Here is a 27,416-nt window from a genome sequence, read left to right on the forward strand (position 1 = left end):
GGGCAGGATGGGGCCCTGGGGATGGGAATGGGGGGGCAGGGGGGGCAGGATGGGGTCCTATCCATGGCGGGGGGGGCAGGATGGGGGCCTGTATATTTTGTGGGGGGCAGGGTGGGATCCTGTCCATGGGGTGGGGGGGTGGGGGGTCAGGATGGGGTCCTGTCCATGGGGGGGGCAGGATGGGGGCCTGTATATTTTGGGGGGGGGGGGGGGGGGGGGCAGGATGGGGGTCCTGTCCATGGCAGGGGATGTGAGGATGGGGTCCTGTATATTTTGGGGGGGGCCAGGGTGGGATCCTGTCCATGGGGTGGTGGTGGGGGGGGGTGTCAGGATGGGATCCTGTCTATGGGGGGGGGGGGGGGCCAGGATGGGGCCCTGGGGATGGAATGGGATGGGATGGGGGGGGGAACAGGACGGGACCCTTTTGGGAAGGGGGTGTATGTGGAGGATGGGGCTGTGGGAATGGGATTGGGGGGGGGGTCAGGATGGGACCCTGTCCATGGCGGCGGGGGGGGGGAGGTGGTGGTGATGTCAGGACAGGGTCCTGTTTGTGGGAACTGGGGGGGGGGCTTTTTTTATAGGAATGGGGGTCAGGATGGGGCCCTGGGTATGGGAATGGGGGGGGGGGGCCTGTCCCTGTCTGTGCGGGGGGGGGTCTGTGTATGTCAGGATGGGGACTTTTTGATGGGAATAGGGGCAGGATGGGGCCCTGGTACGGGAATGGGGGGGTTGGGATGGGGGCCCAGTCCATGAGGGGGGGCGGCCAGGATGGGGCCTTGTCTCGGGGGGGGGCGGGGTGTATGTCATGATGGGGCCTTTTTTATGGGAATGGGGGGGGGGGGTCAGGATGGGGCCCTGGGGGTGGGAATTGCGGGTCAGGATGGGGCCCTGTCCATGGCGGGGGGAGGACGGTGCGTCCTTTATGGGAAGGGGGTGCAGGACGGGCCCTTTCGGGGGGGGGGGGAATGGGGCAGGATGAAGCCCTACCTGGGGGGGGGGTCTCGGGTCTTACCGAGGGTCTCAGGACCGGGTTCCCCCCCGCCCCAAGCCCCGCGGTGGGTGGGTGCCGGGCCCCGTCCCCGCCAGGGTCCTCCGCTCCGACAGGGGGCGCGGCGGCGGCGGCGGCGGGCGGAAGGAGGTGCCGCGCCGGCCCCGCCCCCCTCCCCTCCCCTCCCCGCCGCGAGGGCGCGCGCCGATTGGCCGGGCGGCGGGGGAAACCCGGGCGCGCGGCCCCGCGCGTGCTCAGCGGGGCGCGAGCCGCCCACGATGGCCGCCGCGGCGGGGCTGGTGCTGGGCCGCGGGCCGGTGCGTGTCCCCCGTCCGTCCTTCTCCCTCCCTCCTTCCCAGCCCAGGGGCGGGGGCGCGTTGTCCGAGGCGTCCCCCCCCCCTTTTTTTTTTTTTTTGGGTCCGTTTCCCCGCGGCTCCCTCTGTGTCCCCCCCCCCGTCCCCGTACCGGTAAGCGCGGGCTGCGCCTCCTCACGGTAAGTGTCCCGGTACCGGGGGAGGTGCCCTCCGCCCCCCTCGCGGTAAGTGTCGTCCCCCCACCCCGGTACCGGTGAAGGCGGCCTGCCCCCCCCACCCCTTTTCCAGTGCCCCCCGCCCGGTGAAGGCGGACTTCCCCAGCTACCTCCCGGCGCCCCCCCCCCGGGGAAGGCGGCCTTCTCGCCGCTCCCCCACCCCCGGTGCCCCCTCCTCCTTCGTATTCCACCCCCACCCCACCCCCGGTGTCCGTCCGTTCCCCCCCCCCGCCCCCGAAAGGGTTTCTCAGGAGCATTTTTGCCTCCCCCCGCCCCAGCTCTTCCTGCGCCGCGGCACCTGGCGAAGCTTCTCCTCGCAGACGGACGGGGAGGCCCGAGTCACCCGCGTCCTGCGGGAGAAGTTCCCCCGGGCCTCCGCCATCAAAGTGGTGGATATATCAGGTACAGAAAAGGCTCTTTATTTCCTCTGTGTCGTCCCCGTCCCCCCCCCGCCCCAAGCCATCCCGGCGCTTCGTGAGTGAGGGAGGAGTTGAGTCTGTCCCCAGCCCCCCCCCCCACACCTTGCTGGGGATCCAAAAGGATTTGGGAACAGTGGGGTGCGAAGGACCCTCAGGTTAACTCACGCCACGGCGTTTATTTTTCTAGGGGGCTGCGGCGCCATGTACGAAATTCACATCGAGTCGGAGGAATTCAGAGAGAAGCGGACGGTGCAGCAGCATCAGATGGTTAATCAGGTGAGGGGGGACGCCGGGGGGGGGACGCAGCCCGGCTGGCGGCGCTTGTGTTCGGGCACGTCGTGGGACACGGGGGGGGGTGTGTGAGTGTGCGCAGCGCTTCGTGCTGGCACTGCCCGTGTGGCACCTGGAGCCCAGCCTGCTGCCCGCAGCGCTCCGTCGTCGGGCTATGTGTGTGCAGTACTTTGCTGCGGCACGTTAATTGTGTGTGTGTGCACAGCGCTAATTACTGCCTGCACACGCAATTGGCGTGCCAAACGGGAGTGCCGTGCGCACGCAGTGCCCAGCTGAAGCGCTGCAGGCAGCGGGCTCAGCTACACGCGCTGCGTGGGCACGTGGCGCAGGTGTCTTGAGTAGCGCAGCTCTTGCTTCCCTCCCAGTAAAGAACCAGCGCAGCTCCTGCTTCCCTCCCAGTAAAGAACCAGCGCAGCTCCTGCTTCCCTCCCAGTAAAGACAGGGCAGCTCCTGCTTCCCTCCCAGTAAAGAACCAGCGCAGCTCCTGCTTCCCTCCCAGTAAAGAACCAGCGCAGCTCCTGCTTCCCTCCCAGTAAAGAACCAGCGCAGCTCCTTCTTCTCTCCCAGTAAAGAACCAGCGCAGCTCCTGCTTCCCTCCCAGTAAAGACAGGGCAGCTCCTGCTTCCCTCCCAGTAAAGAACCAGCGCAGCTCCTGCTTCCCTCCCAGTAAAGACAGGGCAGCTCCTGCTTCCCTCCCAGTAAAGAACCAGCGCAGCTCCTGCTTCCCTCCCAGTAAAGAACCAGCGCAGCTCCTGCTTCCCTCCCAGTAAAGAACCAGCGCAGCTCCTGCTTCCCTCCCAGTAAAGAACCAGCGCAGCTCCTGCTTCCCTCCCAGTAAAGAACCAGCGCAGCTCCTGCTTCCCTCCCAGTAAAGAACCAGCGCAGCTCCTGCTTCCCTCCCAGTAAAGAACCAGCGCAGCTCCTGCTTCCCTCCCAGTAAAGAACCAGCGCAGCTCCTGCTTCCCTCCCAGTAAAGAACCAGCGCAGCTCCTGCTTCCCTCCCAGTAAAGAACCAGCGCAGCTCCTGCTTCCCTCCCAGTAAAGAACCAGCGCAGCTCCTGCTTCCCTCCCAAGAAAAAGAAAGGCCAGCATAACTCTGTGTGTGCAGCACTTAGCGCAGGGCACTCTGCGTGTGTGTGCACAGCACTTGTAGCCAGGCACTCTGATGGGGGGGTGTGTGTGTGTGCGCATCTTACTGTGTAGCCCTTCCTTCCCCCCCCCAGTAATAACCACTGTAGCCCCTTTTTTTCCCTTCCCGATAATAACCAGCATGGCCGGCCCTTCTCAGAGAGCAGCATAGCTGCGCACGCAGCGCTCGCAGCCTGCAGCACGTACGAGCGTGCACCCGCAGTGCCCAACTGGGCAGCGTTACACGCAGCGCGCCCAGAGCCAGAGGATGGTTGGTGCTGGGCCTCTACGCAGTGCTAGTGCCTGAAAAGCACAGCCCTTCTCCCCTCCCAGAATTAAGTAATAAAATTCCCCTGCCTCATAATAAACAGCGGATAGGTACACACACACACGCTCTCAGTGGGGTTTAGTTCCAAGAGCCTGCGTGTGCACACAGCGTGAGTGTCACAGTTGCGTTCCCTTTTTTTCCCGGTAATAAATAGCACAGTCCTTCCCTTCCCCGTGAACAGGGTTGTGTGTGTGTGCGGCGCTTAGACCTGGCTGTGTGTGTACCAGCCTGTGCCGAAGCCGGGCGCAGCCGTACTGTACTGCGAGTGCCCTGAAAGCAGAGCCTTTCCTTTTTCCCCCACTCATAACCACCCTTGTTTTCTGCCAGTGTAGCACTTCAGCCTGGGGGGCCGTGATGCCTGCGCACAATCTAGTGGGTGCTGACCCAAGGATTTAGCGCAGGGTGCTGCGCCCGTACCCAGCACAGCCCTTCCTAATCACAGCGGTGGTGCTGCTGTGCGCACGCAGCACGCAGGCAGGCTGCCTGCCGGGGGGCAGCCCTCAATTTTTGCCCAACGGCGCAACTTGGGTACGCTGTTTCTCAGTGCGCAGCACCCTAGAGATGAGCTGGGCCTCTCAAAATGAGAGTCAGCAGCACTTGGTGGCCGCTGGCCTCACGCAGCCACTTCGCTGTGCACAAGCACCACCCCGCTGACCCCCAGCACCAGCCCCCCCCCCGCCCCCAGACTCTCAGCGCTGGTGTCTCTGTTGCAGGCACTGAGCGAGGAGATCAAGAGCATGCACGGACTGCGCATCTTCACCTCCACCCCCAAACCTTGACGCTTTGTCAGTTGGTCAATAAAGATGTTTGAGAGGTGCCTGCAGGGCTCTGTGCTGGTGACCAGGAGGCCGCTGCCCTCCAGACTACCTACAAATTTATCCAAGTGCTGTGTTTTCGATTAGGCACCTGCGCAGGGCTGGGGGGCTGCGAGGGGAGGGGGACAGAAGAAGAAACACCCCTCTGAAAGAAGAGCAGGAAGGAGAAACTTTATTATTGCTGGGTCCCTCCCTCAGCAGGCCCCCCCCACCATGCTGGGAACACGAGCAAGCTGCTCTTCCAGGCAGGGGACAGGCTCCCCTTGGGCCAGGCACTTCTTTTCCTCCCCCCCACAACGCTGCTGCTGCTGCCAAAGGGGAGCTTAAGGCTCTAAGTGCACCTCACATCCAAAAAAAAAAAAAGCACTTCCAAAAATAAGCCGAGCCACTCTGCTGTCACCCAGGGGAAACACACCCTGGGCTCAGCCCTGGTCGGGCTGCTCACAGGCCAAGCACCGTGTCCGTGGGGGCCAGAGGAAAACTTGGCCTCTGGGAGTAGAAAGCAGCAGCGCAGCACCCGGAACTCTGCCCCATGCCTGTGGGGAACAAAACCAGCTCCGAGGCCAAGTCCTAGAGTGCAGGACTCGCCAGACTTGAGCGCATGCCTAGAAAACCAGGTGGACTACACACGGCAAGTCACCGCAGCCAATGACTTCTAAACCAACGCAGGCCGCTGCAGAGTAGAAGCGATGCTTGGCCTCTGAGACTGATGCCACTCGGGGCTTGCGTCGCTGAAGGCGAAGCGTAGAAGTGGCAGGCGTACAAAGCGGAAAGGAGCGGCCAAAAGGGTCCTCCGGGGAAAGTTTATCTGTCCTTGGAGCCCAGCTTCTCGATCAGTTCCTGCAGAGGAGCCAACTCCCGCCTGTCAATCAAGTTGAATTCCTGGCAGGGGAAAAAAAAAAACCAACAGAAAAACTGAAGGCACCTCTTAAAGAGCTGCTGGAAAACACATCCGGCCACTGTACACCCCATGTCAATGCATGCCAGCTCCTGAGAGAAATTCAAGCATTTCAAGACAACAAAACCTTTTCCACCGCATCACTGAGAAATACCATGCTGCTCTGCACAATGAATCCCACATCTGGTCAAGAACAGGCTGTTTAAAAAAAAAAACAAACAAAAAAAAAAAGGAAAAAAAGGTGCTGCTGCTATTTCTGAGTCAATTCTTGAGCTACAAAACCCCCAAGTTCTCCTCTGAGCCTGGTTTCTTTTGCTGCAAGTCGACAGCTAAAACCAGAGAGGGAAATTCAAGCATTTACAGCCAACTCAGCCATACTTCCTGCAAAAAACAAAAACAAAACCCAAACCAACCCAAAACCCAACACCACAAACCCACAGCTGCACAGTTCGCATGATACAGAGGGTGGGAGCCAAGCATATCTTCCAGTGCATGCCTCAGCTGTAGATCTTCAAAGAGCGAGGAGGCACTTTAAAATCCAACTCCCTTTAAAGGCAAAGGGGGAACGAGAAACCCCAGAGGCAAGCGACCGGCTGCTGTTTGGCAACTCACCTGCACAAAGAAGATAAAGTGCTTGAAAGAGGTGTTGAGGTGGGCCTCCTCCTGCAGCCGCATGACGGAATCGAAGTGCTGGTGGTAGATGTGGGCGTAGACGCGGAACAGACGCTTCAGGATCGTCTTGGCCACCGACATGAAGTTCTTGGGAAAAGGGACGCCTGAAATGCACCAGCACGCACGGATGAATCCTTCCGTTCAGTCAGAAGTACCAAAGCAAGACGTTCCAAGCAGCGTCTTGGTCCCGTACGCGAGGCCCGTTGCGTCGTGCAGCCGTGCTTACCGATCTTTGAAGGGAAGAGCGTTTCATCATCCAGCTGGTCCTGCACCCACGTCATCAAGTAATCGATGTACTTCGGAGCCGAGCACTTGATTGGCTTCTTTATGTTGGTGCCGTCCGCCCAGTGGTACTCGTACCTGCGGGGAGAGGGAAGGAAAAGAAATTCTTTGCTCCAAGAGAAAAAAACTGAATTTTTCAGGCCCCACAGCTTCCTCCTTATCTCAGTACAGAGTGACACTGCAACGCTCGTACTCCTCAGAAGTGACAAGAGCAGCGCTTTGCCTTTCTGAGTTTCTCCTGCACGGAGTCAGAGTTAATGCCTCCATCCCGACTGCCTCAGGGTTTGACCCTCAAAAGTGAAATTCAGCTTCATGGCAACCTCCTCTGACATCAACATTTCCTCAAAGTGAGACAAAAACTGGCCAGAGGGAAGCATCAGGGCCATCACCCATCATCTGAATTAATTCACCTATGGCTTTCAGACACCCTCCAGGAATTCAGCACTCCCTCTCCCCTCACACGAGGTGGCTAATGGCCCCAGGGCTGCACATTTTGGAAGCCGCTGTCTCAAATCGACATGCGTGCTTATCAATCCCATGGCTCCGCCAAAGCGGGGCAGACATTGACCGTAACGCTACACGACGACACGACGCGCTTTCTTTGCCATCTTTTGCAAAATCCTTCAAAAGCAGAGGGAAAACCCCCATGTTTCGACTGTCGCCTCTTGACCGACGACAAGTGAAAACAAATGGTGCCATTTAAACAGGAAGTCACTACAGGAAATGTCCCCGAATATAGAAACAGGAACTTGCAATCTACATACTTCTGTGTAGAAAAGTGGGGCAGGATGTTACACAGCACCCTACAAATACTGCCCACCGGCCAGACTCCACGCTGCTGCCCTGAAAAACACAGAGCCTCAAGCAACTTTACAAACAAGATACCCTGCTGCAGCTTCACCTCGACAAAATACACAAGTGCAGAACCAACACATAATCTTTTCCTCCCCACAGTTATTCCCACCGCCTAAAAACAACACGGCACCCCAAGTACATCTTCGCTATTTTCCTTCTGCCTTCCATAATACCCCAAATCTATTCCTACAAAGCAGTTACGCTACGTCAGCTAAATATATCTGAAAACCACCGCCCATGCTTCTCGCCTGCATGACGAGCGGCAGTGCTAATCGAGGGACAGCAGCCCCTAAAACTACCTCGGAACAACACGCACTTTGTCTCTTTCACGGCCTGTGCCAGGATAAGCATACTTCAAGCCAGGCTGATTCAACGGGGCAGATGATGCCAGCCCTGAGATGGTGTACGGATCGGCAGGACCCAAAAAGACGCTTAGCTGTTCCCTACTGCACCTACCAGTCTCTATAAGCATGAGGTTCCCTTCCCAGCTTTAACTCTCCACAACAGCAGCAGCGTCAGGCTGCCCTTTTCTCCCTGCAGTCATCGCACGCACCATACAGTAACCTGACCCGAGCATTCGCCTGCCTCACCTCCTGCCCTGTGCTGGCCACGGCATCTTCAGAATCGCTCATGCTCAGTAAGACCACGCCACGGCCTCTCAGAACACCGCCTGTGCGAGACGGCACATCAAGAGGTTGCTGTAAGACTTTGACAGCAAAACCAGATGCTTCCAGTCAAGTTAGAGCTCTCATTTTTCTTAAAACAAGCCATTTCAACAACACAGCTTTTCAGCCCCCAGATAACATAGGGAACTGATCAACAGGGGGAAAAGAGATCCCCGTGCGCGCTTCCCCTGGACAGATGCTCAATATGCCAGACAAACTGACGGCTACCGACACCACGCAGCCTCCTTAACAGACAGCACAGCTTCACGCCCAGATAAGTAACACTGGGGGAGCACGATGCTGCGCCTCGATCCAATCTGGACACATCCTGTCCTCTTTTCAGCTTCTTTCTATGCACGCTTGAGCAACCTGCGCATCCACCTACTTCCCCACATTTAAACTGCAGCTGTAGACCACAGTAAACTTCCTACCTTGGTCCTGCGGACATGACTGGACAGCTCGCCTCCGTGCAGAACTCTGTAATGGTCCCGTACAGCATGTTGATTTGGTTGAAGAAATCCACGGCTGGAAAGGAAACGTATCAAGTGTTCTCAAAGTGCAAAACACAAAGCCGACCGAGCACCGGTTCACTCTCATTCAGCTGACACAGCCCCTGAGGATCACTGTCGCAGGGGTGAACGCGCTGCAAAACTCGGCGAAAACAAACATCCCCCTTCCCTACGACGTCATGTGGCTGATGACTTCGAGACATTTTGACCGTCTAGGAATTTTAATTGCACTGTCAATTTTTACTGTCTGGCTACTGCCCCTAATCAATTTGTACAGTGTGAAGCTCCACTTAGCCTTCCCTACCTTGGAAATGACTGCTTTAGGTTCCATTTAGAAACACGACAGTACCTCAAAAACCCAACTGATTTTGATAATACAGGAGACCCTCCCTAGGTTGAAAGCTTGTGGCCTGACAATGTTTTCCATTGCTCAAAGCTACCTTTTCCTCCTTAAACTTCCAAAGAAACAAAATTCAAGGCCAGGGAGAGCAACTGCTGAAAGCAAAACAAATTTGTAGTATTTGGCTTTTTACACTATGCACTCAGCAACAATAAAATAAAAATAGAAAACAAAAAATAAACTCCACAAACCTAGAGTTCAGTGGATGATAAGGTTCCACATTTTCCCTGGACTACTCACTGTGACCATTTTTGCAGACAACAATGCTAACTCTGTAATTCCAAATATAAATACTCGAAGCTTACTCGCAAGTACAAAAATAACTATTCACAAACCTAATCGCCTTTGCAAGTCTGAACTCAAAAAAATCACCCCAAAACCACCACAGTGCAGGTTTGGGTTTGTTTCTCAGTTTTAGCATGCATCTGGAGCGCAACGCCCCGCTGACACATCTGCCATCGGCACGTCACACTTTACTTCCTTTTAACCCCAATTCGGTTACCTCAACAGAGTATGTTTAGGATAAGAATTTAATTCAGAGAAGTTCTAGGTGCCTTTAAGGATAAAAACCAGTGATTGTTGGTTTTCCCACTCCACCTCCACACTCGGGCGGATCTCTCTTTCACAGTGCTTACTGTTAACTGCGATCCACTCATTCAGGTCCTCTCCCTCCGGCAACATAACCGCTTGTCTAAGGTTACCGCTCCCCAGAGTCGCTTCCGCATGTTTCAAGAGTTCATACTGATGGGAGCCTTCGGGAATGTTCTTCTTGGGTTTGAATGTTTTTGAAGATCGACTCCCGCTAACAAGAGGGAAAACATTTCCAGTTAGTCCTTTAACAGCGTTCCCTTCCCAGAAACGTTACCCCTCACCATCCAGCACTCCTAACCAGGGTGACACCAGCCCTTCCCTGTTTCCCTGCCGTTGGGGCAGACAGATCCTACGTGCAAGCCGAAGCGTTTCTGAGCGCATCACTAAAAAGCCACCTGCACACTTCCCTCTTTCACCTACCCTTTTTAAAAATCACAAACATTTGGCGCAACGGCCCAAAGACTCATCAAGCAACACTCACTTTCGATCACGAAAGGAAAAGCCCACGTAACTCTGCTGGGGAACAACACGACCTGCCACTAGGTCAGTTTGATGGGGACAAATATTAGATGCTCCAATGCACTGCAGGAAACAGCTCGCTAAAAATAGCTACTTAATAGGCTCCAGCCCTGAAACGCAAATAGTCATCATAATCTTCCCTTGCTGCATCGTACCGACAGCTGTGCTCAGCAGCCCAGCCATCGCACAACTCCTCGCCAAACTCCCCCCATCCCTCCAACGGGGCCAGCAGTACTGCAGCCTCTCCCTGAACAGCCAACGCTGCCAAAAACGGGATGAATTTTGATACTTCTCAAGCACAAAAGCTTAACTTTCAGACCCCACCAGCTCTCTGCTTCCGAGCGAGAGTGATGCAAACAACAGGATGGCCAGGGCCAAAGCACAGCTTGGGGGAAATGGGCTTCTCTGGCACGCGCTGCTCGGCATCACCGGCGTCCTGCCACCGTTTCATGTAACCGGATGCGTTTGGCTGACACGCACCTCGCGGCAGCTTCCTGGTGCAACCTTATGGCTTTACACACTCTGTTTACGTGCAGTGCTCAGTGCGGAAATAAAAGACCTTTAGATCCAGCTCGCTCTTTAACCAAACCACTACCTCCTGCTGCAGATGAAATGCAGGCCCAGCACGTCACTGACCTGAGGCAGAGGGTCCCAAAGCCAGACCCAGCACATCATCAACCCTAGGAAGAGGCCCCCCAGAGCCTTCTTATGCCACAAAATGCCTCCAGTCCTCATCCACAGCACCTACCAGGCTTTAAGAGCCAGAAACTCTCTCACACTTTACAAACCTTCACCTCTACAACGCAGGTATGCAACAGCCTACCCCCTGCAGCATTTTTTACACCAGACGCCTGTACGTCTACCAAATTACTACAGGGTAAGGCTTACCCAAAGCCCACCCAGGTCTAAGCCCCACACCCATGGGACCAAGGCCTCCTCCTTTCCACCTTACCCCACACCCCCAAAGCCCCCTCCCGTCTCTCAGGGCCTCCCCCAATTCCCCTGGAAGACCAACCCCTCAAATTCTCCCCACCTGGGAGGGATTAACCCTCACAAGACAACCCCTCTCCAGAGCCTTCCCTCTAAGACTACACCCTAAGAGGCTTCCCATCCCCTCAAACACGCCTCAAAGCCCCCCCGTACCCTTCCACGGCACTCACCCAATGTGGGCACTCCCTGGGGTGCGTGCCCTCCAGGGCCACCCTGCTGCCAGCCCCCCCTCCACATCCCGGCCTGGGACCCGAGCCCTGCAAGGCACCGTCTCTCACCCTGCCTTTCTCTTAGAAAAACACTACAGGACTTCCTCCACAGGACTACACTCCTCTCTATGTCCCTCCAGGGCCTCCTCACACTCTTCCTTGGTCTCTCCTCATACAGCCCTGGGGACACTTTTCAAAACCATCCCCCCTCCATACACACCTAGGCCCCCCCAAAGCACCTCATGAACCCCCAGGGCCTCTGCCCAAAGCCACTCAGGGCTTCCCCCTGAAACTTCCCTTAAGAGCCCTTTCCTACCTCACCACAAGACCTTCCTGAGCTCCCAGGCACCGCTGGGGCCTCCGACCCCCAAAAGCCTCCCTCGAGGCCCAGGACTTCCCTCAGGACCCCACCCCCACGCTCCCAAACACCACCTGCACCTCCCTGCAAGGCCTCCCTCAGCACCCCCCACCCCAGGAACACCCCCAGGGCCTCCCCAAAAGCCTTCCTCTCCCTCAAGGCCTTCAGAGGCCCGGCCTCAAGGCCTCCCCAAACGCTCCCATCTCTCACAGACCAAGCTCAAGGACTGCCCCCCCAGCCAAATCCTCTCACAACCCTCCCAAAGCCCCCCACATACCCCTCCCCACAGGCCTTCCCCCCCCCCCCAAGCCTCTCACGCAGTCCCTCCCCAAAAGCCTCCCCCCCAAAGCCCCTCACAGCTATCCCGCTCCCTCGGGGTTTCCCCAAACGCTCCCCCCAACCCAATACCTCTCATAGACCAGGCCCAAGTGCCCCCGCCCCAACAAAATCCTCTCACAACCCTCCCAAAGCCCCCCACAGACCCCCTCCACAGAGGCCTTCCCCTTCACAGAGGCCTTCCTCCCCCCCAGAGCCCCTTCTCCCCCCACAAAGCCTCTCACAGTTATCCCGCTCCCTCAGGGCCTCCCCCGAGGCAGCCCGGGCACTCACAAGAGGAAACTCATGGCGAGCGGAGCGGGGCGGGGCCGGGCCGAGGCCCCGGACCGGGCTGAGGCGAAGGCGGCGGCGGCGCCGGCGGCTTCTCGCGCGCGGCCCCAGCTCCTGGCGGGCAGCGCCCGCCCCGCCGGCAACTCTCGCGAGAGCTGCGGCGGGAGGGCGGGGCTTCCGGCAGAGGGAGGCGGGGCCTCGCGCGGCGCCATCGCCATAGCGACAGCCCCCGGGCCTGAGGTCAGTGTGGGGCTGGGCCGGCCTCGGGCCCCCCGTGGGCCTGGACCTCCCCACGGGCCTGGGGACCCCCAGAGCCCCCTCCACATGGGTGTGGGGAACCCCCGTGGGCCTGGACCTCCCCACGGGCCTGGGGACCCCCAGAGCCCCCTCCACATGGGTGTGGGGAACCCCCATGGGCCTGGACCTCCCCACAGCCCCCTCCCCATGGGCCTGGGGACCCCCCAGAGCCCCCTCCACATGGGTGTGGGGAACCCCCGTGGGCCTGGACCTCCCCACAGCCCCCTCCCCCTGGGCCTGGGGACCCCCCAGAGCCCCCTCCACATGGGCGTGGGGAACCCCCGTGGGCCTGGACCTCCCCACAGCCCCCTCCCCATTGGCCTGGGGACCCCCCAGAGCCCCCTCCACATGGGCCTAGGGACCCTCTATGGGCCTGGACACATCCCATGGGCCTGGGGACCCACAGAGCCCCCTCCTAATGGACTTGGGAACCACCCATGGGCCTGGATATCTCCACAGCCCCTTTCCCATGGGCCTGGGGACCTTCAAAACCCCCTCCCATAGGTCTAGGAACCCTCCCATAGGCCTGAGGACCCCCAGAGCCCTCTCCACGTGGGCCTAGGTATCCTCCATGGGCCTGGGGACCTTTCAAAATCCCCTCCCCATGGGCCTGGGGACCCCCAGAGCCCCCTCCACATGGGCCTAGGTATCCTCCATGGGCCTGGGCACCCCCCATGGGCCTAGGGACCCTCTATGGGCCTGGACACACCCCATGGGCCTAGGAACCGGCCCCTCCATGGGCCTGGGCATTCCCAGAGTCCCCTCCTGTATGAGCCTGGGCAGCCCCAGAGCCCCCACCTTGTGAGCCTGGGCAGCCCCCCATGGGTCTGGACACCTCCTGAGCCTCCTTCCCCAGCAGTCTGGGCACTCCCATGGGCCTGGGCACCCCAAAGACCCTCCTCGTGTGCCTGGGCATCCCCAGAGACACCTCCCCATGAGCCTGGGCATCCCCGCTATGGGCCTGGGCACCTCCTGAGCCCCCTCCCCATAGGTCTGGGCACCCCCCATGGGCCTGAGCACCCCCAGAGACCCATCCTTACGGGCCTGGGCACCTCCTGAGCCCCTTGCTCATTGGTCTGGGCATCCCCAAAAAACCTTTTCATGGGGCTGGGCACCCCCCCACACCATGGACCTTCCTCTTCCTGGGTCACCCCCACCTCACAGGCGCTTCCCCACACGCCTGCTAACCACCATCTTATTTCAGTGCCTTCTTTTCAGCGTCAACACCAGGTCGGGCCCGTATGCCCCATCTAGCCCCCCAGACCAACTTCATGGGCTGAAATCCTCCCAAAACATCCTAAAATTTCTCAAGTCCTTTTCCCAGGGCTGATTTCTGCAGTTTTTCACCCCCTTTTTTTTTTTTTGCAGCCACACAACCCGTCCAGTCCTCATCTTAGCAAGGAGCTGCTGTTATTGACCCCAAAAAATTACTTTTAAAACCAGGGAGTGACCGTGGCCACCCTAAACAACTTAAAAAATAAAATAAACGCCACGAGGTTATCTTCGCTCCTGACCGGGCCACCTCCCGCAGCTCTCACAAGCAGCACGGTGTGGAGCCAGCTCCACTGAAGGACATCACGGGGATGGCGGCTGGTGACGGTCAGTATTTATTTGACACTCGGGGAGGCATAAAAGCCTCCCCAGGCTTTACCCAGCACCTCAGTAACCTTGAGATAAACCTCCAACGCCACCTTCGGCGGCTCAGGGGGCGCATAAGGTAAAGCCAAGGAAAATAAACACGCAAGCGTGGCTAAACTCGCTCAGGACGGGTTCCGCAGGATTTACAGACTTTCCTTTTACCTCTTTGCCGTGCAGGTTTCTTGCTTCCTTCCACCCAACACCCGGGAGCATCATCCGCACCCATCCCGACCCGAGCCGGTGCCGTGGGCTGGCAGACGCCATGCGGGACCTGTTAAAAAATAAATTAACGATATTTAGTTTTGCACAAAAGCATTGAATTTTTCCACCTGCGAAGAGCGCGGCCAGAAATAGCGGAGAAATGCAAAGGGTGAGTAACGGCTGCCTCTCGCCATCGACGGATGCTGACGGGTGGCCGCCCCAGCCCTAACCCCAACCCAGCGTTTAGCCGTAAATCCAGTCCCAATCCCAGCCCCAATCCCAGCTCTAACCCCAGTCCCCGCCCCAGTCCCAGCCCTAATCCCAGCTCCAACTCAAATCCCAGCCCCAATCCCAATCCCACCCCTAATTCCAGCTCTAACTCCGTTCCCAGGCCCAATCCCAGCTCTAACCCCAATCCCAGTGCCAATCCCAGCTCCAACCCAAATCCCAGCCTCAACTCCAATCCCAGCCCCAATCCCGCCTCTACCCCCAGTCCCAGCCCCAATCCTGTATCTAACCCTAATCCCAGCTCCAACCCCAGTCCGACTTCAATCCCAGACCTAATCTCAGCCCTAATTCCAGCTCTAATCCCAAAACGGGCTCCAACCCCAATCCCAGCTCTAACCCCAGCCCCAGTGCCAATCCAGCTCCGACCCAAATCCCAGCCCCGACTCCAATCCCAGCCCCAGTCTCATCCCCAATCCCGGCTCCAACCCCAATCCCGGCTCCAACCCCAATCCCGGCTCCAGTCCCATCCCCAATCCAGGCTCTAACCCCAATCCCGGCTCCAACCCCAATCCCAGCCCCAATCCCAGCTCCAGTCCCATCCCCAATCCCGGCTCCAACCCTAGTCCCAGCCCCAATCTCAGCCCTAACTCCAAGCCCAGCCCCGATCCCAGCCCTGACCCCCGCCCCAGCCCTGACCCCTGACCCCCCTGGCCCCGCCCCCAGCCCCCCGGCCCCGCCCCCGCCTTACGCAACCCGCGGCCCCTCTTGCAGCCCCTCTTCCCCTCCCCGCCCCAGCCAATGAGCGCCACCGTGCCCAACTAGGGAGGCCGAGCCCCGCCCGTCTCCGCCAATCACATCCTCTTTCTCCTTCCGCCCCGCCTACCCCCTCTCTCCCGAGCGCCTCTCTCCCCTCTACCCCAATCGCAGCCGCGGAGCTCCCGCTCCGTCCCGCCCCCTCCCTCTCCGCCGCCATTCAGCTTTCCCCTCCGCGCCGCTCGTCGCGGCGATTGGCTCCCACCGCTCGCCGGGAGGGGAGGGGCCGGACCCTCTGCCCTATATAAGGGCGGGCGGGCGGCGCGGAGGGCAGCGCTGCCGCCCGCTGTCGCGTGTCCCTCGCCGCCCGCCGTCGCCCCTCTCCCGCTGCCATGGCAACCGCGCTCTGCCCGCTCCGCGCCGCCCTGCGCCCCCGCGGCCGCCGCCTCCTTCACCTCAGCGCCGCCAGGTACGGCCCGGGACGGGGGGCTGTATCGGGGGTCGGGATATGGGGCCCGCCCCCACCGCTTAGTCCCGATGTGCGGCGGACTGAGGAGGGGGAGGCCTGACGCCCCCCCGCCCCGCGTCGCCCACTGGGCCGGGGTAGGGCTGGCCCTCCCCTGCCGGTCCCGGGAATGAATGAGGTGGGCCCCCAGTGGCCGCCCCGAGCGGTGCAGGCTGATGAAATCCCGCTCCCGCCTTGCATGGTGTGTGCTGGGCTCCCCTCAGACGGGGAGGGGGGCACCGGGCTCTCCCCGGGCATGGGCGGGGGGGCGGGGGACACCGGGCCCTCCCTGCACCCCACAGGGGCCTCTCAGGCCCCAGGTCGCGGGATCCCCCCGGGTTTAAGCGGTGTGAGAGGGACCAGAGACCCCCAGCATCTTTCCCCTTCCATTTCCGCACCATCCCCCCTTAGTTTTGGCTCTGCTGGTGCTTTAGTTTCCCTGCTGTTCCCTCCTCGAAACAGGGCTCCTAGCTCTTGCTTTGGCTTCCCCGTGGGTCACAGGGGTGCTGCTGGTGGCTGTCCCCATCCCCTGGGAGCCCAGCCTGGGCACCCTGGCCTCAGGCTTACGTAAGGAGAGATTTGGGTGGGTTCTTGGCATGAAGTGTCGCTGGTTTAATGAATTCTCCTCTCCCTGGCTTGGTAGGTACTGATAATAATTCCATTTACGTATAGGTAGGTGTATGGCGGTTTAGCTCTGAAGCTAAAATATAAGAATTTATATTAGAATTTAATTTATAGACCAGCTGGTCTGGAATGGGTTTTTACTGGTTATGGCTAATGTAAATTCCGATTGGGGCGATTGCTGTTAGGGGTGAAGTAAAAATTAATTCCCATTGAATGGGGAAAATGACGTATTTGAGCAGGTCGGGGATTAAGAAAGCACAAAAGATCCTCTGTGTCTCTAAGTATTTTAGGCAAAAGACTTTCCTACCTGGGATGGCACCTTGTGGCTGTCCTGTGTGGGTCTGCAGCGGCTCTTGTGGTGGTTCTCCCTGGTGGCAGCTGTCCCCAGAGCTCCAGGATTGGGATTGTACCTAGAGAAGGTCAGAAAACAGCAGTGTTGGACTTCAGGTAGGATCCTGGCAGGAGAAGGTCTGGACAGCAGGCAGCGGATGGATTTTTGAGGAGGAACTGCAGCAATTCAGCTCGCTTTTGTTGTATGGTGTGGTGCAGGGAGGGTTGGAAACGGCGCTCGGTGCTGTTGGGCTTTCTCCTGGGGGTCTCCTGGATTCCTGTGGCAAGTAGAGTGGCTTGTGGAGTTATGATGCTCACTGCTTGGTGATTGCTTCAGAAATGGGGTGGTCCTTGCGATTCAGGAAGGCACCGTAAATGACAGTAACGCTGCAGGGAGCATCTTTGCCTGCTCCGTCTCAGAGGTGGGAATAATTGGGCAAGTGAGTAAGGTGCTCGTCATGATACCTTGCAGCAAGGCAAGACTTAAATACCGTAGCGAAGCCTAGAAGTGAAATTTGAAGGTGAATCCTCTCACAAAGCGATTAGTGTATGAGAACGATGTTTAAGTAAGAGTTACAGTGATAACCTGAAGGGGAAAAAAAAAACCAAGCGTGAGGAGTGTGGACAGCCTGCTGTGAGTGGGGACTGGCAGCCGTGGCCTCCCAGTTAGCTGCAGGTCAAGCCAGCCTTTCTATATACTGCAGGGTGTCCAGTTGCCTGGAATGCATTTGGCAGTGACTGGATATTCCCGTTACCAATTTAGCCCAGAAATGTACTCGAGGAGCTGTTTTGACGTGGTTCAAAGGGGCAAGTGTCCCTTCTGCTCCAGCTAGATGCTGGAGTCTGTCAGAGGGGGTGAAACCGCATACCCCCAGCCCAGCTTTAACAGCCTGAAAATACGACTGTAGCCGTTGCAGCAATTACTTGAGCAGGGGAGGGCGTGAGATCGGCTCACACAAGGTGCATGCTGTGCTAGATGGGCTGACGGTCTCCCCAAGGAATTTGTGGGGGACGAGGATCTCCGGGAACAGCACTCGGTACAGAAGCACGGCGCGCTCTGCCTCCGGCGCTGCATCCAACGAGCCAGAATTACTCAATAAACCTCTTTGGTGGAAGCTTCGCTTGCGTGGAGCGAGTTCTGCTTTGTGTAAGTCCTTTGTAGTGAAGCTGTCATGCCTTCGCAAGGAACGGGTGACCAGCTTTCTAAAAATGGGAGCTAATAATATCTGAGCTCGAAACACGCGCCAGGCGAACGATACACGCAGGCTCTTGGCCTTGCAGAGAAGGAACAGTGCATACGCTTTCTCCGCCTGCACAAAGAAGTTGGTCTCTCTGGCGGTTTTGTTTGCCGATCCCCACTTTGGGCAGCAAAGCTGTAAACTAAGACTGAAATACGCTGCTTAACATGATTTGCCATAAAGGTGCAATAGGCTCATGGGCGAGTAAAAGAGCCTTTTGTGCCCTGGCTTGTGGTTGGCATCCATTTTTTCCTGGTCTGTGTTGCACAGAGCTTGGTTTTGATGGTCGTAACGATGCTGACTGCTTTGGTAATGCTTTCTCTGTCACAGAAATGATGCGGTTGTGATTTCTGGAAGGAAGCTGGCCCGGCAGATCAGGCAGGAAGCCCGTCACGAGGTTGAGCAGTGGGTAGCGGCTGGAAACAAGAGACCTCACCTCAGCGTTGTTCTCGTCGGTGAAAACCCAGCGAGTCACTCCTACGTACTGAACAAAACCAAAGCGGCTGCTGATGTCGGTACGTCTTGCACTCCGTTCCGAAAAAGTGGAGCAAGTGATTGTTTTATCTTGCTTTAGTTGGGAGTTCTCGATGCTGGAGGCTAGGGGAAGCTTTTTGGGATGCATCCATCTGGCAGCTCTTCACCTCAGCTGCGTGGCAGTCCACGTTTGCCCCAGTGCTTGCTGTGACTCTTGGCTGCTTTCATTGTTGTACTGGGATGTAGTTACTCACACGGTTCACGTGTGCATTGTGCCGTTTGAATCCCTTAGGGCCACACCAAGCTCTGTAGTTTGGATCTGCAGTCTTCCTAGGGCCGTAGGAACTACAGACAGGGCTCTGATTTGCCTTCTTTCCTCAACTGCCCAACACACAATCATCCTTCAGCAGCCCTGCTACCCTCTGACTCCTTTCAAACTTACAAGCTGAGGTCCTTCTCGGTGCTCAGCCAAGTATGCATCTGGAGAAAATGTGCAGAAAGGGGCTAGGAGGCAATAAATGGTTTCATTCCTCCTTGGGTTCTGTGCTGCTGAAGCCTTTTTTGGAGCTGAGATTTTTCAGGCTTACTGGACCACAGGAGGTGCGGTTGCATCTTCATCGTAGCACACTTTGGTTAGGTTTCTCCAAGCCCTCCCTGCACTTGGAGGGTCTCTGCTTTCAAATAGTCTTTCCCAGGTCAGTAGACCGATACTGATGGTCCTCAACCATAACTCGCAAGTCTTGGGAAGGGCTCAAGCCTGGAATGTGCTTGGTGTTACCCAAAGCATGCAATCCTTGGTGTGTGCCTGCCGCATTTGGTAGAGCAATGAAACAGGGCAGCTTAAATCCACGCGGATTAAGAAAGTTGCTCTCCCACTTGCGCACGTGTTTCTTTCTAATGCCGTGCTTTCGATGATTGCGCAGGAATCAGCAGTGAAACCATCCTCAGGCCGGCCTCTATTACTGAAGAGGAGCTACTGGATTTGATTGGCAAACTCAATAACGATGCCAACGTGGATGGCCTCTTAGTACAGCTTCCTTTACCCGGTGAGTAGCTAGATTTCCATCTCTTTCATTTTTACACAAAGCTTTTAAGGAGTAGCACAGGGACTCTCCTGTGACACGAGAGGTGGCACCCTGCCATGATGCAGCTTAAAGGTGTTGATGCAGCGACTCCACCACAGCTGCCTGTAGGAGTTAAGTTGCTGGGGGGGGGTCTCAGAAATGTATTCTCTTGTGGGGAGTATCAGCTTCCAGAGCCAGAAGCCTGAACTTGTCTGTGACGCCGAGGCTGCCTAAAAATACCCTCTCAGCATTAGCTATGCTCTAGTCCTAAAGTGGTTCCAGTCCCCTCCTGCTGCGAGCCGTTAGCCTTGAGCTTGCTGGAAGTCTTGAGTAGCTTCCGCCTTCCAAACTCTGAAGGGGCTGGTGCAGCAGGTCGGGGCTCCGGCTGACCGCAAAGAGCGGGGTTTTGGCTGATCCTTAGGGCTAAAGCGCTTTTGTTCCCTTCCAGAACACATTGATGAGCGCAAGATTTGCAACGCCGTGACTCCAGACAAAGACGTTGATGGCTTTCACGTGATAAACGTGGGGCGCATGTGCCTTGACCAGTACTCCATGCTGCCGGCTACCCCGTGGGGGGTGTGGGAGATCATTAAGAGAACTGGTAAGCTGCTGCATTATTTGGCTGCTGTCTGACATAAATCCAGCTTGTGTTTGTTTTAAGAGTCCGTCTTGTCCTCTGCAGGCATCCCAACGCTGGGGAAGAACGTGGTGGTGGCTGGCAGGTCGAAGAACGTGGGCATGCCCATCGCCATGTTGCTGCATACGGACGGCAGGCATGAGCGCCCAGGAGGTAGGAGCTTGGTGGCCTCAGAGCCTGCGGGCCAGGCAGCTGCGGGAGGAAGCCCTCGGCCTGTCACATCGTCCTCTTTAGGCTCCTAAACCAGTCCCAGGAGCGCCTTAGGGACATCACACGGGCTGTGGTCAAGGCTGAGGAGTTAACTCTGCAGGTAGTCAGTCTTGTAACGTTTCGGAGCCTTCCTCAATGAGTCCTTATCCTCTTCCTTACCAGATCCCTCTGACTTTGTAGGCTGTTCCCTGGGGTTTGTCGTCAGGCCCTGATGTTCCTGCTAAATACATGGGTGGTCTTGAAGGGGAAAAGTTAGCGAAGTGGCTGGGTTTGGGCAGTACACGTGAAGTAACAAGCTCTATGTAACCACTCCTGCAGGTGATGCCACAGTCACAATATCCCACCGCTACACTCCCAAGGAGCAGCTGAAGCAACACACGATCCGTGCTGATATTGTGGTAGCAGCAGCAGGTAAGACCTGACTCTAACAGCACAGGCAAGGCGTGCACAGGGCGCCGCGCTGCAGCGTGGTGGTTCTGATGGGAATCCTTGCTTGCAGGAGATGATCCTGTTGGTATTGAATGTCCTGGGGCCTCCCTATCTGAAGCAGCTCTGTCAGTGTAGGAGAGTCTGGTGCTCTCACGGCTGTCAGCAGCTGCCCTAGGCGAGGGCCAGGACACAGAGTGAACCATAAAATCATAGAACTGTTTAGGTTGGAAGGGACCTTTAAGATTGAGTCCAACCATCAACCTAACGCTGCCCAAACCCCCACTAACCCATGTCGCTCAGCTCCACGTCTCCCCGGCTTTTAAATCCCTCCAGGGATGGCGACTCCACCACTGCCCTGGGCAGCCTCTTCCAATGCTTGACAGCCCTTTCCGGGAAGAAATTTTTCCCAATATCCATCCTGAACCTGCCCTGGCGCAACCCGAGGCCGTTTCCTCTTGTCCCATCGCCTGTTCTTGGGAGAAGAGACCGACCCCTGCCGGCTACCCCCTCCTTTCAGGGAGCTGTGGAGAGCGAGAAGGTCTCCCCTCAGCCTCCTCTTCTCCAGGCTGAACACCCCCAGCTCCCTCAGCCGCTCCTCACCAGACTCGTGCTCCAGACCCCTCACCAGCTCCGTTGCCCTTCTCTGGACACGCTCCGGCGCCTCAAGGTCCTTGTGAGGGGCCCGAAACTGAACAGAGTATTGGAGGTGGCTCTCTGAGCCAGCCAGTTTATCCTGTGATTAAGCCTAGGAGCCGCATACTTGATCTTACTAGCAGAGGTATTTGTAGCTCTGCCTTTGAAATGTAAAATAACATCTGGCCGGAGGGCTTGGTATGCCAGCGAGCACCTGATCAGATCTAGAGAACAGCTACAGACAGGCTCTGTTACACGTGCAGACGCTTCTGTATTTATGTGGGGAGGAGACCAAAAATACCAAGATAGCATCTGCTTACCTAGAGAGCGTCAAAATGCCGAGGGACAGCTGCAGTGCCATCTTCCGAGCACAAGGAATCACTCGGAGGCGTGCTCCTCTCCGGAGGCGTGCTCCTCTCCGGGCTGTACCCTTGGCATGGAGACGGTTCATCAGCAGAGGAGCTGAGCCGATTTGGGGTGTCTGTTTGGCAGCAGAAGCTGGGTGTGAGCCTGTGGGGAGGGAGGAGAGAAAATGAGGCGGTATCTGGCAGAACCAGACAAACGCACCCCACCCTTGAGAGGGCGGCTTTGCCCCAAGCTGCTGCTCCCCGCCCCTGGCACGCTGGGGGTTTCGCAGCCCCTGGGTGAAGCCAGTGCCTCCGCCAAGCCGGTCTGCGGTGGTCTTGGACAGTGTTCCAGCTTGCTGGCTTAGTGCAGGTGCGAAAACCATTGCTGGGGCTGCATAAACAAACGCAGCCCCAATCTTCAAATGGAGCTTCAAGGTTTCAACTTGGAGAGGGTGCTTTGGTCCCAGCTGCTTCGCCAGACCTCTCTCTCTTTTTTTTTTTGTTTTTTTTTCTCTCTGGGAGTGGATGCCAGTTCTTTACACTCTGAGGTTATCAGTAAACCACTCAAACTCCTGAGCTGAACATCAAGTAGCAGCGCTGGATTGTGCAGCTGCGGGTAGATTTGCCTTTCATAAAATGATAGAATCGTTTAGGTTGGAAAAGACCCGTAAGACTATCGAGTCCAACTGTTTTGTGCGGCAGGAGGGCCCAGGTGGGTCAAAACATAATGTGGAGAGGGGGTCAGGGGGACCAGGGGGCTGTTTAGCACCACCGTGAGCGTGTGGTTCTGTTTCCTTGCAGGCATACCCAATCTGATCACGGCCGATATGATCAAGGAAGGAGCTGCAGTTATTGATGTGGGGATAACGCGAGTGCAGGATCCCGTCACTGCCAAATCGAGACTGGTTGGGGATGTGGATTTTGAAGGTACGAAAGACTCTGCATCTGGTTCCTTGAGCACTAAACATCCAGGGCGCTGCAAAGGGGAGGAGAAGGTCCTAGCTCGTGTGACAGAGCAGATGCAGACCAATGCTTGTCTTCTCTTGCTTGGTGCACCCGCTACTGCACCATATGCAAAGGTGCAGCCTTTCTGTAATACGGACTCATGGAATGGTTTAGGTTGGAAGGGACCTTAAAGCCCATCTAATTCCAACCCCCTGCCCTGGGCAGGGACACCTCCCACCAGCCCAGGTTGCTCCCAGCCCCGGCCAACCTGGCCTTGAACCCCTCCAGGGATGGGGCAGCCACAGCTTCTCTGGGCAACCTGGGCCAGGGGCTCACCCCCCTCACAGCCAAGAATTTCTTCCCCAGATCTCATCTCAATCTCCCCTCTGTCAGTGTAAAACCCTTCCCCCTCGTCCCATGGCTCCCCTCCCTGCTCCAGAGTCCCTCCCCAGCTTTCCCGGAGCCCCTTTAGGGTCTGGAAGGGGCTCCAAGGTCGCCCCGGAGCCTTCTCTTCTCCAGGCTGAACCCCCCCAGCTCTCTCAGCCTGTCCCCACAGCAGAGGGGCTCCAGCCCTCCCAGCATCTCCGGGGCCTCCTCCATCCCCGCTCCAACAGCTCCGTGTCCTTCTGCTGTTGGGGGGCTCCAGAGCTGGACACAGTATTCCAGGTGGGGTCTTGTGACCCCATATGCCGTGGGACAGCTGTATGCCGCAAAGCGGAGAACCAGCCTGAACCGAAGCAGTCAGGTTGCTTTGCCTCTGCTCCAACTTATCACTCCTGCTCTTAACTAAAACCCTGCGGAGCTTACCTTCTGGCTTGCGTTTCGCTGGCCTTGCTCACCGCTTAGCTGCGACAGCGCCCAGACGGGCTGTTGCGCTGAGCCCTGCACCTCCGGGTGCCTGGTGACAGCCACGGGAACCTCCTCCTGGAAAAGAGAGAGAGAGGGTGAACGTTCAGGCAGTTGGTATTTATTGGTGCCAGCCACAAGAGCGCGGGTGAAGCCCACATCTAGTCTTGGACTTGACGTTTCTGTGCTATGAGTCCAGCTGTTAGACCTTGATTTTTATTTTTTTTTTTTGCTTTTTCCCCCAGCCTGGGCTTTGCTGTTGAGGTTGCTCAGTAGCAGGGATGGACAGACTACGGTGTGCTCCCCCCTGCCCTGGCTAACGGGGGGAAAAAACAACGCTTTGGGAAACCACTATTCCTTAGGCGGCAAGCTTGAAGGAATTTGGGCAACGTTAGACTGGTTACAGCTTCCTACTGGCCAGCCGGCTTGGTAAGCGTCACCGCTCTTGACTTGCGTGCTGAGCTCTGGTTTTCCTTCCCGCAGGGGTGAAGAAGAAAGCCAGCTACATCACCCCGGTCCCGGGAGGAGTCGGGCCCATGACGGTTGCCATGCTGATGAAGAACACCATCATCGCCGCCAAGAAGCTGTTGAAACCCAAAGAGCTGGAAGCATTAACAGCTTAACGTGGGAACTCTCTCTTTAGCACTGAAAACGACATTCCAAACTGACTCCCAAACAGGCCGATAGAAAATGCAATATTTTTATTTATTGTATTGGAAGTGGAATTTCCCGCTCTGAGGTCACAGGTATTTATTGGAAGCCGAAGCGTATGCGCACTAGTCGTACTAAGGTGTGAGCATCTACACTCCTGGCCTACTCGCGCTAGCAAAGCTGCTTTCTGCGTAAGCCGGCCCTGCCCCTGCGGGGAGCAGGCAGCGGCGGGGCCCCGGGTGTGCGGCCCCCCCGGGAGCTCGGCGTGGCGTTAGCGATCCCCGCGGGAGGCAGAGCGCTGCCCTGCGGTGCGCAAGCAACCGCCTTCGTGGTTCCGTTCTCACAAAGGCTCAGCCTGACTCGCGCTGAAGTCTCCTCCTCGATGCTGGATGTTTAGTTTGAGTTAGAGCTCTTCTGTAGAAGTTTTTACTTGAATTAAAAAAAAAAAATAAAAATATATATATATAAAAATAAGCCATATGTCTGTCCTGGGGCCCTGGGCAGTGGCAGATTTGTTGTAACATGCTCTTCTAGTGTGTGGCTAAGCTGGTTTTTTTTGCTATTTGGATGGTGAGTTTTTTAAAAGCCTTTTTTTCTAACCAAAGAACGATGAGGTGGGGGCTCGTGGTGTCTACACTGGGCACGCAGGAGCCTTCCTGGACTGTATTGGAGAGTGTACGAGTACTTAGTGAATAATGCAGGCTAACTCTAAATAAAGTATGAGAAGAAAAAGAGAAAGGAAAAAAAACAAAACACAAACCCTACTTGTGTCCTAGAATTATTACTAAGCAAACTTTTTGTTTCTCCCAGAAAAGGGGAGCTGCCCCCGGCAGTGGTTTATGAAAGCGGTCGTGCCGTCCCTGCAGCGCAGGGTTCGGTCTGGCTTTCTCCCCACGTTTAACTGAGACGCAGCGGCTGCCCCCAGTTTGTGACGCGTCCCGGTTTGAGGTAAAATAACCCCTTTTCTGTTCGGAAACTTCCGCTTTTCCAGCTCGGCCTCTTCTTTGAAGCGAGGGGCGTCTCTTACCTTCACGCCCGAACAAAACCCGCTCGGCTGCCGGGCTCCATCCAGCCGACAGCGCAAACTTAGTCCTCTAACGAGTTTGTTAGCAAGCGCTAATTATCCATCAAACGTTAACCTTACCTGAGTCGCGATGCCTTGGCGGGATGGAAAAAAAAAAACTTACAGGCGGTTCTTGTTTGTGGGCAGCGAGGTGAGTCAGGGCCTCCTTCCTCTTCGCGTATTCCCTGGAAAGACTGATCCCCCCCTTCCTGGGAGCAGGAAAGGGCCGTTGTGACGCTGAAGGGGCTCTTGCTGGTGAGTTGGGACTAACCCCGGGTTTGTGGCGCTCTCCCGGAGGGGAGAGTGTTTGTAAACCCACTAAATTTGGGAAGGAAAGTTGCGGTTCGAGGGCTCTGCACCAGAAACACGCGAAGAGCTGAGACTCGTTGGAAGGAGGTTTATTGGGGTTGCATCACCGATAAATACAAAACGGCTAAAGTGGTACTGTGATGGAGGTGGCAAATCCGAGACGCTCCACTGTTCTCGTATACAAAAAAAAAAAAAAAAAAGTATAAACCCCGTGTGTGAACCCGTGCAAAATTAGAACAAATTTAATCAAAACAAGCTGGATTGCGAGAGTGGCTTCAGCTCTGCTCTACGAAACATCTACCAGAGTCCACAAAGCCTTTCCGGGGGCGGCGGGTAACGGAGCGGATGGACTGGATAAAGCAAATGAACCTGTTTGCTTACAAGGGGAAGGCTACCTGTCCCACGCGTCGGCTACCGCACGGGAGACGGGGACAAAACGCTACAAGGCAGACACGGCGCGTTCCAGTCGAAAGCGTTCTTAATGTTAACGTCAAGCTACGCGGCTCTCGCTCAAGCGGCGATGGAATTAACACCCTGTCATTTATCTCACCGCCTTTCCCCAGGAGGGGCGCTTGGACCCGAAAAGAAGAAAAAAAAATAAAAATTAATAAATTTGCTATAAATAGGAAATCGCCTTCAAGTTTTTGGTGGACTCGACTATCTACAGAGAACTGGGATCTGTCCCGTGCAAAGGTTCAGACCAGCTGCAATATTTCGCTGGTGTCCCAGAACCGTCCCCCCCCCCGCCCCCGTAGGGCTGGTATAAATAGACTGGTTTTGCACAGGGGGAGGGTTGGGGCTCCGCGAGGCTTGAAATAGAGCGGGGGGGAGGAAGAAAAAATAAGAATCCACCTAGCAAAAAGGAGGAAAAGAAACAGATTGGAGCGGGGGGGGTGGGGGGGGTCGCGTCAGACCACTGTTTCTAAACGGCAGCTGGGCTTAGCCCGTGCGAGGAAGAAAAACAAAACCCTTTAAAAGCCTGGGCGCCGCTGGAAAAAAACAAAAAAGGTGGTGAGAGCTGGGCAGAGCCCAACGGAGCTGGGCGCCCGCGCTGGCTCCCAACCCGCTCCCTTCCCTTCCTTCCCCGAGGCCCCAAAGGCAGCGGAGCCGAAATCCCGAGGGAGACCAAGGAGCCCCAAAGCGGGGCTGGGGACGTGGCGGGGGACACCCCTGCTCTCCCCGCCCCGCTCTGAGCTCTTTGCTGTTCAACCACAGCGAGAATCACCAAGATGGAGGAGGTAAAGTGGGGGGGCGAAACCCCTGGCACCGGGGCTGGGTGGGCTCCTCCGGTCAGATCACGGCTCCGGCTCCCGTCCGGAAGGAAAGACAGGGCTGGGACCAGCCCCGGTGGCCCTGGGAGAGCTGCGGGTGGGGATGGGTGACCAAATGGCTTCACCGCAACGACCGGTCCCCTTTCCCAGTAGAAACCATCCCGCATCCCCTGCGGAAACCGAGGTCCCGTTCCCTGCTCTGCTCTCCCGCCGCAGCCCGGCTGCTGGTGCCCTTAAACCGGAGCTGCTGGTCCTCCTTCCCCTCTGCGGGACATCGCTCCAGGCCACCAGCTCCCGCACAACCCTGCCGTGCCTCCTCATCCCCTCCTGCCATGCCTTCCCATCCCCTCCTACGCCTCCCCCTCCAAGGCTGGGGGGGTCCCTCCTGCATCCCCCTGGGATGCCGTGCCGCAGGAAAGGACTCCCCGTGGCCGTGGGCTTGGGACCGGCATCTTCTGGCCAACACAAAGCCCCGTCACCATCCCCTTCGCCAAACGGCACTCCCCAAGAGCCGCGTTGCGATTTCAGGGATGGGGGAGCGGGGACATGCGCTCCTCCCCGGCTTCCATCTCAGCCATGCGAACCTCCTCCCTGCCCCAAAAACCCCCCTCAAACCGTCCCCCAGCAGCAGTCCCCTTCCCCACCAACGCCGCCAGCACCCCGGCTGCTCC

The 27,416-nt window shown here is 57.2% G+C and overlaps 3 protein-coding genes across 3 annotated transcripts; 2 read left to right on the forward strand and 1 right to left on the reverse strand.

Annotated features, from left to right (window-relative positions):
• The first annotated feature begins 1,186 nt into the window (after window positions 1–1,186).
• On the forward strand, window positions 1,187–5,798 carry BOLA3 (bolA family member 3). The gene is made up of 4 exons (XM_063358467.1): window positions 1,187–1,305; window positions 1,796–1,919; window positions 2,124–2,212; window positions 4,397–5,798. Exons 1-4 carry the CDS (start codon window positions 1,267–1,269, stop codon window positions 4,460–4,462), a joined length of 318 nt encoding a protein of 105 aa, XP_063214537.1. The 5' UTR covers window positions 1,187–1,266; the 3' UTR covers window positions 4,463–5,798.
• Window positions 5,243–12,211, reverse strand: MOB1A (MOB kinase activator 1A). Its single transcript, XM_063358465.1, has 6 exons — window positions 12,056–12,211; window positions 9,415–9,581; window positions 8,302–8,395; window positions 6,295–6,428; window positions 6,009–6,172; window positions 5,243–5,380 (listed from the first exon to the last, which is right to left on the reverse strand). The coding sequence occupies exons 1-6, from the start codon at window positions 12,067–12,069 to the stop codon at window positions 5,303–5,305; spliced, it is 651 nt and encodes a 216-aa protein (XP_063214535.1). The 5' UTR covers window positions 12,070–12,211; the 3' UTR covers window positions 5,243–5,302.
• Window positions 12,212–15,401: 3,190 nt separating this feature from the next.
• On the forward strand, window positions 15,402–27,330 carry MTHFD2 (methylenetetrahydrofolate dehydrogenase (NADP+ dependent) 2, methenyltetrahydrofolate cyclohydrolase). Its single transcript, XM_063358464.1, has 8 exons — window positions 15,402–15,638; window positions 18,197–18,381; window positions 19,264–19,386; window positions 19,853–20,005; window positions 20,087–20,194; window positions 20,570–20,662; window positions 22,462–22,587; window positions 23,935–27,330. Exons 1-8 carry the CDS (start codon window positions 15,562–15,564, stop codon window positions 24,072–24,074), a joined length of 1,005 nt encoding a protein of 334 aa, XP_063214534.1. The 5' UTR covers window positions 15,402–15,561; the 3' UTR covers window positions 24,075–27,330.
• Window positions 27,331–27,416: the final 86 nt, after the last annotated feature.

Source organism: Chroicocephalus ridibundus, chromosome 23 (assembly GCF_963924245.1).
Source record: "Chroicocephalus ridibundus chromosome 23, bChrRid1.1, whole genome shotgun sequence".
Lineage (NCBI taxonomy): Eukaryota > Metazoa > Chordata > Aves > Charadriiformes > Laridae > Chroicocephalus > Chroicocephalus ridibundus.

Excerpts from the sequence above, each read along its gene's own strand:
- MTHFD2 (XM_063358464.1), top strand. The coding sequence starts at position 15,562 with ATGGCAACCGCGCTCTGCCCGCTCCGCGCCGCCCTGCGCCCCCGCGGC. Across the intron at positions 19,387-19,852 it reads AGTACAGCTTCCTTTACCCG|AACACATTGATGAGCGCAAG; the intron begins GTGAGTAGCTAG and ends GTTCCCTTCCAG. Across the intron at positions 20,006-20,086 it reads GGAGATCATTAAGAGAACTG|GCATCCCAACGCTGGGGAAG; the intron begins GTAAGCTGCTGC and ends TGTCCTCTGCAG.
- MOB1A (XM_063358465.1), bottom strand. Across the intron at positions 8,396-9,414 it reads TGAGTGGATCGCAGTTAACA|CCGTGGATTTCTTCAACCAA; the intron begins GTAAGCACTGTG and ends TTTCCTTTCCAG. Across the intron at positions 5,381-6,008 it reads ACTTTATCTTCTTTGTGCAG|GAATTCAACTTGATTGACAG; the intron begins GTGAGTTGCCAA and ends TTCCCCTGCCAG.
- BOLA3 (XM_063358467.1), top strand. The coding sequence starts at position 1,267 with ATGGCCGCCGCGGCGGGGCTGGTGCTGGGCCGCGGGCCG. Across the intron at positions 1,306-1,795 it reads TGGTGCTGGGCCGCGGGCCG|CTCTTCCTGCGCCGCGGCAC; the intron begins GTGCGTGTCCCC and ends CCCCCGCCCCAG. Across the intron at positions 1,920-2,123 it reads CAAAGTGGTGGATATATCAG|GGGGCTGCGGCGCCATGTAC; the intron begins GTACAGAAAAGG and ends TTATTTTTCTAG.